The sequence below is a fragment of the Trichomycterus rosablanca genome, chromosome 7 (assembly GCF_030014385.1).
Source record: "Trichomycterus rosablanca isolate fTriRos1 chromosome 7, fTriRos1.hap1, whole genome shotgun sequence".
In the NCBI taxonomy this organism is placed as follows: Eukaryota; Metazoa; Chordata; class Actinopteri; order Siluriformes; family Trichomycteridae; genus Trichomycterus; species Trichomycterus rosablanca.
Window position 1 is genome coordinate 40,753,799 of NC_085994.1, and position 14,298 is coordinate 40,768,096.

General features: G+C 44.9%; 1 protein-coding gene across 1 annotated transcript; it reads right to left on the bottom strand.

The window, feature by feature from the left end:
- Window positions 1-3,271: 3,271 nt before the first annotated feature.
- Window positions 3,272-12,672, bottom strand: pcbp2 (poly(rC) binding protein 2). Its single transcript, XM_062999565.1, has 12 exons — window positions 12,522-12,672; window positions 9,607-9,759; window positions 8,730-8,762; window positions 8,285-8,401; window positions 8,073-8,204; window positions 7,863-7,991; window positions 7,471-7,545; window positions 7,341-7,382; window positions 7,179-7,251; window positions 7,019-7,074; window positions 5,436-5,605; window positions 3,272-4,408 (listed from the first exon to the last, which is right to left on the bottom strand). Exons 2-12 carry the CDS (start codon window positions 9,697-9,699, stop codon window positions 4,372-4,374), a joined length of 957 nt encoding a protein of 318 aa, XP_062855635.1. The 5' UTR covers window positions 9,700-9,759; window positions 12,522-12,672; the 3' UTR covers window positions 3,272-4,371.
- Window positions 12,673-14,298: the final 1,626 nt, after the last annotated feature.

Here is a 14,298-nt window from a genome sequence, read left to right on the forward strand (position 1 = left end):
TTCAGGATGTCAGCTCTCGCGCGCTATGAACTCAGAACTGCAAATGCGCCCTCTGCTGGCTGATCGATGGCTCGACGGCTCTCCGTGCACAATACGGATCTCCATGTGAACCCAGCCTGTACAGGTGAAAAGAAACGGTCGGCGTGTTAGTCACGGGACAAGGGTAAGCAGATCAGATTAGATTGGGACACAAAATTGGAGGAAAATACATCGTAAAAAACGCTCTACGAAGAATGGGGCCCGGAAAATGCCACGGAAAAAAGCACGACGTATTTTTTATTTAAGCAACAAACTGACAACCACCTGACAGAGTCATGAAATCATAACACAGAACAAACCGATGTGCTAGAAACACCACAGAATTCACCACTGATCATCACGTTACGCATCTTCCTGTCATATACTGACTATCCTCACATCTCACGTCTACTTTTCCTTTAATAGAGACATGCAATATATCCACGACTGATCTCCTAAAGAAAACACTTTTATTTTCTGTACCTTCTGTATAAAAAAAAAAACCCACTTTTTTGGACGTCACGAGGATTTTAACTTGATAGTTCGAGGTCTGAGCTGTATAAGAACAAATTGCATGAGCTACGTTTGTATGCGTCTTAGTTTTGGATCCGTTGTTTTTTATACTTTGTTATTTATTTATTATTTTGTACCTTGAATGTGTGTGATAGCGCCGTGTTGCTCGTAGGCACTTTAAAATAGAACGTTCATGTCCGTTAGCTGAACTTCGTCGGCTCAGAGACAGAGAGCTTCGGGTTTGGGTCAGGAGGAAGATTCAGGGTGTGACTGCAGAATGTACTTCTGATGCATTTAAATCAGTTAGAACTTGTGATTTTTTTTTTTTTTTTGTATTAAAGACGATAAAATGATAATATAATTAGTACATTTTATTAAAACACACGTCAGGCTCCTAGGAAAAGTCATTTATGGAAAAGAGTTAATAATAATAAACTTGGCAACCAGAATCTGCCACATTGATGTCAACAATGAGGTAGCGCTGTCCCCTCACAGCAAAAAGGGCCTGGGTTCGATTCCCCATGGTCCTTTCTGTGTGCAGTTTGCATGTTCTCCCTGTCTATGGGTTTCCTCTGAGTGCTCCGGTTTCCCCCTTTCTTCCATCCAAAGATGCGCAGTCAAACAAATCAGAGCATCTCAGCCAAAGATTTGGACGCACCACAACCCTGACCAGGATAAATTGGAAGAGACTTTCCACCTCCATGTCTTGCCCTAGAATTATACCGGTCGGCTGGGCGCCATCTAGCGGGCATGATTGGCAGTCCCTGCTGCAGACACGTCTCTGCTAGGGCGGGATGACCGTACTAAACGCTGTGTAAGGACCCTGATTGGCAGATAGAGAGGCGCCTGTGCAGAATGCGTGGGTGGAAAAGGGTTCTGTGCAGGTTGTCGGAGGCGTGAGCAGTGATATACCCGCCTCGACTGCAATCAGGGATCCACCAGCAGCGGAAGACGCTAAATTGGGAGAAAATGCTTAATTAATAAAAAATAGTGGCAATCTGGTCCCACTGTGGTTTACAAGATGTAATGTAAAGCCTCCACAGGGGGGTGTACATGTACAAGTTTATTTTATGTTCATGTTAAATTTACTTTATTTCATAAGTATTTTCCTCTGCGACCCATTTTTGGGTCACGACCCGTTACACAGTAAATACTGTAAACATGCACGTCTTAATGGAGTGGAAATGTTAATATTTACACTGTTAATACACATAAACCTCCCACACTGGAAATGTAACAGGACGTTAGACTCCCAGCCCGTCCAAACTGGTTTGCGAATGGTTTGAAAGCGGCCTGGCCCCGAACAGGCCGAGTGGCAGCGGTACGTTGATCTTTATACGTATAGATTCCTCTCTCTCTCTCTGTATGTAAATATTTTCGGTTTTAGTGCTGCTTTGCATTGACGTACAGAGTCTGTCGGAGGACGCCGAGCTCTTTTATACATGGGGAGGGTTTGGGAGCGTGACTGTGGGGATCATTAGGCGGGAGATGAAAGGACTCGGGGCCGCGCCCTCTGTCAGACTGTGTATGGATGTAACTACTATACAAAATATATTTAAAGAAATTATAATGGTGATTCAAAATAAAAATCTGTACTAGACGACACCGTGTTTGTGCTTCTGTCTTTATTTACACACGTTCATTCATAACATTATGACCACTGACAGGTGAAGTGAATTACATCGATCATCTCTTCATCACCTGTTAGTGTGTGTGTGTGTGTGTGTGTGGGGGGGGGGGGGGGGGGGGGGTATATTAGGCAGCGAGTGAACATTTTATCCTCAAAGTTGATGTTAGACGCAGGAAAAATGAGCGAGCGTGAGGATCTGAGCCAGTTTGACTCGAACGGGTTCAGAGCATCTCCAAAACTGCAGCTCTTGTGGGGTGTGTCCCGGTCTGCCCCGGTCTGCAGTGGTCAGTATCTATCAAAAGCGGTCCAAGGAAGGAACAGTGGTAAACCGGCGACAGGGTCACGGGCGGCCGAGGCTCACTGATGCACGTGTGGTCCGATCTAACGGACGAGCTCCTGTAGCTCAAACTGTTCATGCTGGTTCTGATAGAAAGGTGTCAGAATACCCAGAGCATCACAGTTCGTTTATGTATGGAGCTGCAGACCAGTCAGGGTGCCAATGCCAGCGCCAACGATGGGCACGTGAGCATCGGAACTGGACCACGGAGTAATGGAAGAAGGCGGCCTGGTCTGATGAATCACGGCCAGGTGCGTGTGCGTCGCTTACCTGGGGAACACACGGCACCAGGATGCACTATGGGAAGAAGGCGAGCCGGCGGAGGCGGTTTGATGCTTTGGGCGACGTTCTGCTGGGAAACCTCGGGTCCTGCCGTCCACGTGGACGTTACTTTTACACGTAGCTCCTACCTAAGCATCGTTACAGACCATGTTCACCCTCTCATGGAGACGCACAACAACCAGTTTGAGGTGTTGACTCGGCCTCCAAATGTGCTGGACAAATAAGTCCGTTACATGGAGGCTCCACCTCGCAACTTACAGGAGTTAAAGGATCTGCTGCTGACATCTTGGTGCCAGATACCACAGCACACCTTCAGGGGTCTGGTGGAGTCCATGTCTCAATGGGTCAGGGCTGTTTCGGCAGCAAAATGGGGGCCAATACAATATGAGGAAGGTGCCTCATCGCTGTAATTGAGTAAGTATAAAAAAATATATACTTTATTTAGTACTTTATTTAAAAAGACCATAAAGAACCACACAGAGAGCAGAAAGTAGTTTTAGCATTTCACATCGTTTTTAATTTGCATTTATAATTCTTCATTCCTGTCGCACTTCAAATCTAGAATATTTTGAAAACGTGCACAAAAAGGTTTTTTTTTCCCTTTACAAAATAAAAATAGTAACCAAGCAAAATTGAGAAAAAGAGGAAACTAGTGTTACTTCTAGAATAATTCCTTCTAGTTCGATCAGTTGCACCATATAAACAACAACAGGTCAGTTTGGAATCCTTTGTGCCGGCTCCCCACCCCGATATGTTTCTAAAAAAAAAAAAAATTCTCTCTGTTTAAAAGAAACGTCATCAACTCATTATTATTATTGTAATCAGTAATAATCAATCGTCAATTCATCGAAACGGCCTTTAGCTTCTGGAGAGAACGAGCACTGAACGTACAGGAATGACAAAACATCGGACGATCGATTGACCATCGATCGACGGATCCGCCGCAGCCTGAAATCCACCGAAACGCCTCGCGCATCAGATGTAACGAAAAAAAAATGTATAAGAAAAACGGCGAACATGTGACGGAGCTCGTGTGCACGAGAGCATCCGGACCCCGAACATCTGCAGGTTTCTAAATATAAATTACAAAATAAATAGACAAAATTTCTATGCAGTTTCTATACACTCAAAAAGCCGTCAATTTATCTATCGTTAGTCGCGGTTTGCGTCAGACCCCCCTTACAGAGAAAAAAAAAACATGACTTTTAACCATAATCTGCGATCTGCGTACAACAGGATACACCGAGAAAACCAACAAAAAAAAAACGTTAAAAACTAGGACGCAGGAAGGGAGTTTAAAAACACGTGTCCGTGAAATAAATAAATAAAATACCTATGCATATTTACTTCCAGAAAATATATTCATGAAGCATTTATTTATGAAGCACAGCCTGCGTGGGGAGAGAGGACAGAAGCGGGTCCAAAATAACTTGGTTGCTTTTTTTTTTAAGGTGTTTTTGTTTTTTTTAGCTCAGAAAGTGAGAGCGCAAGCGTGTGTGTGTGTGTGTGTGTGTGTGTGTGTGTGTGTACGTACGAGTGTGTATGTGTGTGTGTGTGTGGGGTGGGGTGGGGGGGACATGGTGGCGTGAAATCAGTTCGCGGCCAGTCCTGTCGCCTCGGACGAGAGTCTGCAAGAGAGAGACAAACGAACTTAAGCGGCAACCATCATAAAGTGCATGTAAGAATCAACACCAATCGACGTACTTAACACACAATTCAACACGAAGAGGGATGTAACGATTCAAATCGATTCGACATGTGAAATGAACCGATATTTACTTTAAACAGCAGAGGGCGCTGGCGCTATACACCTCGCCTGGTTGGCGTCACTGGCGCTATACGCCTGGTTGCCAGATTCGGGGTTTTCCCAGCCAAATTGGGCTTAATTCAAAATTGTTTTGCATGGTTTGTACCTACCTCAGAAATAAAAGGACGTTCATTATTTACATAAATAAAAGATGAGCACAAATATAGGATTTTACTTTCTTTTTTAAGAGAAATAATAAACGGAAACTTTGTCATCATTTGTCTTTAATTTCAGTTAAAAAATATCGTATCGTGCATCACATCGCATCGTGGGAAGAGTGTATCGTTACATCCCTAAACACTAACATAAAACACATTAAATAAATCTGATAAATCGTTACATTTAGCAGATTTATGATCCATGACTGGCTAGGGATTGGTCAAAACTTCATAATGGAAGTTCAGTCTTCATCGTTCAGTCTCCAGTCCACTACCAGCTACTGATAACCAGCCCCAATATGATTAATAAATCCCCCCCTTGGTCTGGTCAGCAACTCCTGGACTCGTGTGCGTCACAAATCCGGATCTCACGGAGGAAGATGATCACCACCGAGTAAGTGTACGAGACGACCAGAACAGAAATGAAGCTACTGGTCAACGTTAAACACCACGAGTTACGCACGTGATGGGCATGTGATGATGGCAGTAAAGGCAGCCAAGTGTGGCCAACCATCACAAGGCCACGATGGCACAGCGGTATCACATGATACTGGTTTACAGACGGACTTTTAATTTGCATTCATGGTGACCCATGTTCAGATCAGCCAAATTAAATAATAAATGAATATATTTAAATATATTATGATTTAAGCAGCATTAATAAAGCAATAGTGAGCGTGTGCCCGTTACCTGGCATTGATGAGGTATTCCGCCAGGCTGATGCTGGCCGGGGAGCCAGTGATGGTGACTTGGCGGTCGTTGGAGCCCTCGACAGGATTGGCGATCTTGATCTGAGCTCCAGACATCTGCCGGATCTCGTTTATCTTGGCACCCTGACGGCCGATGATGCAGCCGATCAACTACAAACGAGGACGGTAACAAAACACGGTACTTATTTATTATTATTATTATTAATAGAGTTTTAACGTCATGTTTTACACTTCGGTTACACTCATGACGGGACGGATAGTTACTGCTTACACAAGGTTCATCAGTTCACGTTTTTAGTATCTCCAATTGCACGTCTTTGGACTGTTGGAGGAAACCGGAGCTCCCGAAGGGAAACCCACACAGACGGGGGGAGAACATGCAAACTCCACACAGAAAGGACCAGGGGATCAAACCCAGGACCTTCATGCTGTGAGGCACGAGTGCTACCCACCGAACCACTCGACACAAGGACCTTTACCCCGACTTTACCTCCCTCCCCAAATAACTGCCCCACCTACCGGGGGAGCACAGAGAGAGCTGCACACTGGCAGCACTCTACACACACACACACCTGCCACCAGGTGAGGGACAGAGGGTGATCATGTCTCTCACACACACTGGCTCTCTCTCACACACTCGCTCTCTCTCACACACACACTCGCTCTCTCACACACACAAACTCACTCTCTCACACACACACAGTCTCTCACACTCGCTCTCTCACACACACACACTCGCTCTCTCTCACACACACACTCGCTCTCTCACACACACACACTCGCTCTCTCTCTCACACACACAAACTCACTCTCTCACACACACACAGTCTCTCACACTCGCTCTCTCACACACACACTCGCTCTCTCACACACACACACTCGCTCTCTCACACACACACTCGTTCTCTCTCACACACACACACACTTTCACAGTCTCTCACACACACTCGCTCTCTCACACACACACTCGCTCTCTCACACACACACTCGCTCTCTCTCACACACACACACACTCGTTCTCTCTCACACACACACACTTTCACAGTCTCTCACACACTCTCACACACACTCTCTCACACACACACTCGCTCTCTCACACACACACTCGCTCTCACACACACACTCGCTCTCTCACACACACACTCGCTCTCTCACACACACTCGCTCTCTCTCACACACACACACGTTCTCTCTCTCACACACACACTTTCACAGTCTCACACACACACACTCCCTCACACTGTGTCTCTGTCACTGTCACACACACACACTCTCTCACACACACTCTCACACACTCACACTCTCACACACACACTCTCACACACTCTCACACACACACTCTCACACACACACTCTCACTCTCATTCACACACACACACAAACTCTCTCACACACACTTTCAGTCTCTCACACACACACTAGATCACACTCACACAGTCTCTCTCACACACACTTTGGCGACAGTTCTACGCTACGTGTACGTTTTATTCTGCAGGTTAGCCACAGATTATACATTTAAAAGAAAAAAAAAACTGCTTTCAGGAAGTTGACCGGTACACTCACGTCGTTTGGAATGGTCAGTTCATGAGAGCCGGTCTGTGTGGTGGCGTCCAATCCAGCTGCAGAGATCAACAGAGCCACTGTTACTGCTGACATACGCTCAAAACAAACCCGCTCATTTATTTATTTATTTATTGATCGGTTTATTTCCAGCGACACTCACCAGTGAAGCCCTGGCTGGTCGGGGCCAAGGGAAACGGACTCTGCTGCATGGCCAACTGGTGTAGTTTAGTCAGCTGGAGAGAAGAAAAACAGACAGTAAAACAACGTTCTAAACACCTAGCTATGCAAAAAAGAAAATGTATATAAAATATACGTGTCGTACATCAGGCTGGGGAATGGCATGCTGTCCCTGCACCGCATATGCCTGAAAACACACAACACCACACCACACAGGCGGTCAGCTTCAGCACCACGTCTACAGCATGAACAAAAACCAAAGCAGCGAGGCTCACCTGTCCTCCAGCGAAGATCACAGGCGAACCTGAGGGTTTGGGTCGATACGGGATGGTGACGCCTTTGGGTGGAGACTACAGGCACAAACACAGAGAGGAACCGGTAAAACACAGTTAATGGTACGACGGGTAATTTATGAGCCGTGCATGAGCAGATGTCCCTAAACGAGGGACCCTATGTGGACAATAAGTGTCCCCGCTGAGGGAGGGGAGCTGCCTGGATTAGTCATGAGTGCTGCAATTATGACCCCTACTGGCTGCTCGATGGTACTGCACAATGCAACAGAAGATGGATCGATGTGTGGAGTGAACTACAACCCCAGCAGTAGACGTGAAATACCAACAGGTAATTAGATATGACCAGATTGGGGAGCTGGTCTGAGCTCGCTCACCTCCAGCATGACCACACAGATCTGCTTGACGCACTCGATGATGGAGAGAGGCGTCCCAGCAATAGTTATGGCTCTTTCAGTCGAGTTAGGCAGCATGTCACCAGCCACCTGTACCTGAGCTCCAGTAGACTTGGGAAAGACAGAAAGAGGATCACAAACCCATCACAATATCATCACCCGCGGTCAGACACCCAACGGAGCACAGCTTACCTCTCTGATCTCTTTGATCTTGCAGCCACCCTTGCCGATCAGAGAGCCGCACTGGCTGGCCGGCACCACGATGCGCAGCGTGACCGGAGGCTTCGAGGCGGCCGTGATGTTGGACATGGAGCTGCTGATATCCTGAAAGGCACCAAAAACGTGAGCTCAGACGCTGCAGGAAGAGTATCAAACGGATTTATAAAACGAGTAACCGTGTGTACCTCTTCGAGTTTTTCGATGATCATGGAAAAGGCTTTGAAGATGGCCGTGGTGGGTCCTGCCAGGGTGATGATGCGCTCTGGGCAGTTCCCTTCCGAGATGTTGATTCGAGCTCCACTCTGCAGAGGAGGCGGGAGCAAAGTATTCCAGTTATTGCATCCGAGGAGAGCACGCCGCTGCCCACGCCTCTTCCGACACGTGCACATTCTGCACAGGCGTCTCTTCCGCCAATCAGGGTCCTTACACAGCGTATGAAACCCACCCACACATAGTCCGGCCCCCACCGGTGGCCAACTAGTACCCGCCAGATGGCGCCCAGCAGAATCTCGGTGCTGGTGTGCACCTGAATACCCCGCTGCGCCACCTGGGCACCCGTTTTAATTTTCTTTTATTAGTGTAAAACATTAAAGCACCACAGACATACAGCAATAATGAGAACGTGCTCACCTCCTCACGCATCTTCTTCACGGATTCACCTTTCTGTGAGAGGAAAACAGAGCTGTATTCAGTGCCATGAGCAAGACTAAAGCATCACAGGGTTAGTTAGCTAGTTAACGAGGGTTAACACCCAGACCACCCATGTTCCATCTTAGTTCTGTGATTAATAGGGATTTGATCTGCGTTTCAGCTCACGTTTGGGTGTAGGCATCGTTTATCGATGGCTCTAGGTGTGGTTGGCGTCTTTCATGGGGTCTGTTCTTGCTCCCTGCTGCCTCCCTGATCAGCTGCCTCAGTAGACAGGATTCTAGTAATCCTGAACTCATAAGGCAGCTAAGGTCTCCCTCTGTGTACCGAAAACGCTTAAACTGCCCCTGACCAGCCTGGATCTACTACTTGTATAATTACACCGTCATACAGATTAAACGTCAGCGAGAACTTATTTACATTTCACAAGAACTCCGTTGGTTGCTCCGCATTCATTCGTCCGCCACGTTCGTCGTATTTAGTGAGAAAAGTCGTGCCGCACTGAATGCTGGGATCGCCCTCAGCGCCGAGGACCCTCGTCATTCAGAATTAAGGCGTCTCAGTAGGAGCATTTTGAGGGAGCTAAGAATTTAGACACGCCCTCTTCTCAGGAGCGTAGGACGACTGTGTAGTGAGAGCGCTTTATTAAATGCTTGACTGTAGGGGAATCCGGGAGGTTTACAATTCACAGGATAAATGTAATTTAACACACATACTACTTAACTGTAAACTGAGCGTGTATCTTAATGTGAGCATCAAACTCAAGACTGACCATGGTCAGGCCGCTCTACCCGAGTCCCTCTACGAAACCCAGTTTTGATCTTAACCAAAAAACTATAAAAAAAACTCGATTACTGACCTTCCCGATGATGCTGCCGACCTCTTTGCCGTGCATGAGCAGCCTGATGGTGAGAGTGACATTAAGTCCACCTTCAATCACACTGGAGTCCATCCCTGCGCTTCGGGGAGATACCTGCTTCCACGAAATAGTCTTTGGTCACCCAAGTTAAACCTATAACGTGCACACACACACACACACACGAACACATGAATCATCAGACCTGATGTTTACACGGCCTTACGAATTACAATTATAACGCAGAGAGGACGGATAGATATACAGCGGTCAGCAGCAGTATAGGTGAAACTAGAGATGCATGAGTACCGATACTGGCGCTCATTAACTCGTACTCGCAAACGAGGCTCCGATACTAAACATCGATACCGTGAGCCTAGTGCACGTCGCTGTGTTACGCCCGGTTCACACTACACGATTTCTGCCCTGATTTTCGCTCGGCGGCCGGTCGGCGCTAGATTTTCCGGCTCGGGAGCGACTCGGCGTTCGCTCGGCGATCGAAACTCGGCTCTCGATCGCTAAGCGTGAACTATCCGACAACTCGATCCGACCGGCTCGCCGAGCGCTCGGGTTTTCTAGCGCATCAGATATCTGATGTGAGATGTGCGACTGGGAATGAGTGACATGTCGAACAGCCAACGAGAACGCAGGATACGGCGCGAGGGGAAACGCAGGAGAGGAGTGTAAACAGGTGGGACGGGGGGATAATATAGTTTATATCAGAATACATCAGCACACACACACACACGTTTTACAGTATTTCTGACCTGATCGTTCTCTACAAAACATAACAACAAAACACCGACATTGCAAAAATATTTATTAACCTCCAACTCACTACAGAACGATCCGTGCTGCTCGTGTTGCCAAATCCACTCAGATTCATTTATTTTTCCTCCTTGATTTCATCACGTCAGCGCACAAACACTTTCATCTCTCGCTACTTGTTGACGTGCATTTTTGGACGTGGTATCATTAAACTTCTCGTCACTTCTCACGTGTGTTTTTGTTTAAAAAAAAAAAACTAAACGGTATTCTAAATAGGTATCGGCAAGTACAAAAATACATGTACTTGTACTCGGTTGGGAAAAAAATGGTATCCATGCATTCCTAGGTGAAATCCAACCAGGTACAAGAGCTGCACAACTGGCTGGATATTATATTATACCCGAATACTTAATTATTTGTATGATTTTCCTTCCCTAATTTTAAAAACACTCTATATTTGGTGTTAATAACTGTGGTACTTTGTGCTGTTATGTAAACTAATTGATAAAAATCAACCTGAATAATAAAATACACCACTAACCAAACAAACTACTCTGATACCATTCATTCATGATTATTAATCGCTATCGTCTTGGTCAGGGTTGCTGTGTGCCCGGCACCTCATCTATTTTGGATTGACTTAATTTTATTAGACTCTATATTAAATTTCTTCTATTTGAGATATTTAAACTCAGATGAGATGTATATCACCACCCGCATGTTAAAATAATATAATATTATCAAAATATTACATTAGCTGTTTCTGTTACGATTAACATCTGATTTAAGGTCTTTTTATGCAGTTTACACCCTATATTATTAAACTAAAACACTAAAAATATAAAGGTAAGGACCCTAGTACTGTATAATGATTCGTATCGCTTATTTTTGAGTCGTATTATTTTCCATTTTCTCTTATAAACTAATCGATAAAAAGCAACCTGAATGATAAAATACACCACTAACCAAACAAACTACTCTGATACCATTCATTCATAATAATTAATCACATGGTCTTGGTCAGGGTCGCTGTGTGCCCGGCGCCTCATCTATTTTGGGACCACACATTTTGTTCAGTTTTATTAGCAGAAAAATAGATCCTAATATTACATGTATTCTATTTTAGATATTTAAAAGTGACACATTAACTCAGATGAGATGTATATCATCACCCGCATGTTAAAATAATATAATATTATCAAAATATCAACATTGGCTGTTTTTGTTATGATTAACATCTGATTTTAAGGTATTTTTATGCCGTTTTCACCCTATATTAATACACTAAAACACTAAAAATATAAAGGTAATGACCCTAGTACTGTATAATGATTCGTATCGCTTATTTTTTATTTTATTATTAGTATTCTTTTCCATTTTCTCTTATGTTACGTTGTGCTGTTATATAAACTAATCGGTAAAAAGCAACCTGAATGATAAAACACACCACTAGCCAAACAAACTACTCAGACACCATTCATTCCAGTCAAATAAACACATCGTATTGATCAGGGTCGCTGTGTATCCTGTTCCTTTAGGGATGAAAAATTCGACCAGGCCAAAACACCCCCCTCCCCCCCTCAGCGCGGCCATTTCGCGCGATGCTAAACGGTCCTGATACGTCACAATGAAGCCTCACAGCTAGTAAACAAAAATATGTCGCGTTTAATTTCGCATTTTAAATATAAATCATTATTATCGCGAAGCTTATTGTAAAAAGGCGTGTATGTGTATAGTGTTGTTTTTTTTTTTTTTTACACACACGCGCACACACTGCGATTTCGTTCTGATGCGAAATGTAGAAGAGCGGCCAACTCGGCTCGTTAGCATTAGCTTGTTAGCATGCGCGCGACCTAGCTTAGCCACATCAAGCTAACGACTCCGCTGGTTTCGAAATGACCCGTATAAAAAAACTAGATTCTGATAAATAATCTACTATAGAGATTTAAAATACTATTAACGTAGGGAAATATTTATCTAATAAATAAAAATAAACAATATTATTAAAGCTAGCCAGCTCGACGCGGCGGAAAAGAGCTGCGGCCTAGTAACGCATACGCACTTGCTCCGATCCTTACCGTAATGCTAATGTATGTGCATGTGAATCCATATCTGTGTATGAAAATGAGCACGAATGCGCGTCCCCTTACCTGTTCCGACCCCGGCGATGAGTTCAGGGGAGGGGTAGGGTTTAGAGGGTAGAAGGGGAAAGGTTCGGGAGGGAATTTAGAAAGGATTCGGGGAAGAGGGAAGACACAATTGCGTGATCTGACTCCACTCTGCTCGCTACAAAGACGACGCAGTGCGCACCAATCAGCGTTCACCTCTGACCACGTGTTCTCGTAGAGCCCCGCCCCTCCCGGCCATGCGGGGACCCACCCGTTCCTCTTCTCTCTGGACTAGGGGGGCACCTTCATAACCCCAAACAGGAGGGCATCAGACCTTTAAAAAGGAGGGCATTACTTACAGTGAGTCAGGCTAGTCACTATTCAGTAGTGGTGTGCGATACTGCAAATTTTGGTATGGATGCGATACCAAGTAAATACAGGGCCAGTATCGCCGATATCGATACCGATACTTTTTAAAAATGAAGGTAGATGCATCATCAAATTGCTAAATTTAATTACATTTATGCCATTTAAGTGTATTATTGTAATACATACATTTTCTGTAAGTAGCTGCTCTCAGTAGGGTTGTAAATAAATTCAGTTCTTTAAAGCGGTTCCGATTTCTTGTTTCTGGTGCTTTACTTTCTCACAACGTTACCATCAGGGCGTATCACCACCAAGCGGCTAACTATTTTTAATAGTGACCGAACATATGTGTCCTTCGATGCTATCGATGCTATTCTGTTTACATTTATAAGCAAAAAGTCAAAAGAAAAAAGCTCTCATTCACCAAGACACGGAATAAGAGCCTCACTAACGCACGCTCCGATTCGGTTGCGCAAAGTGCGTAGGGTGCGTCGGTACTTTACGTACATATAGTTTACACTGTTATTTCCATAAAATTTTTGTATCTGCAAAGCAATGTATTCAAAAACTTAAAATCTTCCAATGCCTACCAACGCACTGATGTCCGTTAGGATTTTAACAACATAACGTGACGGTACCACAACAAAACACAGCAGAGCCGGAGGGGAGGAGCGAGGTGAGAATGTAAGATGCGAGAGGAGCGTCTGTACAGACATGGTCTATACTTTCTGACGAAATGGGAGAAATGTAGCGGAGAAAAAGTAAAACTAAAGTATCGATCCCATCACACTAGTATCGATCCGATACCATTACCAACGTTGGTATCGATAATATCGATATTTGGATCGATCCGCCCACCACTACTGGACTAGGGGGGCACCTTCATAACCCCAAAAATCAGACCTTTAAAAAGGAGGGCATTACTTACAGTGACTAAGGCTAGTCACTATTCAGCTCAGTTCAGTTCCCAGGTGGAGCGATCTGGGTCCTTTCTGTGTGGAGTTTGAATGTTCTAAGACGTGCATTCAGGTTACCTGGAGGTGCTGAAATTGGCCTGAGTGTGTTTGCCCTGTGATAGACTGATATTCATCTGCTGCCAGTTAACAACACTTTGTAGTCTGTTGATGCATGCTCAATAATCCAGGTACAAAGTTGAATCAGTTCATCTGGACACAAGTTTGTTGTAGAGATACGTTGCATAACAATGGAACCGGTGATCAGGTCCATATGCAAATCACAATGAGCATTAATTACAATGGTCATGTGTGTCTTTCACATATGATTGGGTTATAGCTCCTATTACGGCGTAAGATGGTGAGAGATGTACTCTCAGGCCCCCTCCCCGGGTCAGGGATGGTCGTTCCCTCTTCACATAGATGGCCTCTTTGACTCCCAGCGTTCCCAAACCAGCGTTCTGTAACACTTTGTAGTACTCATTCTACATGCTGTGCAC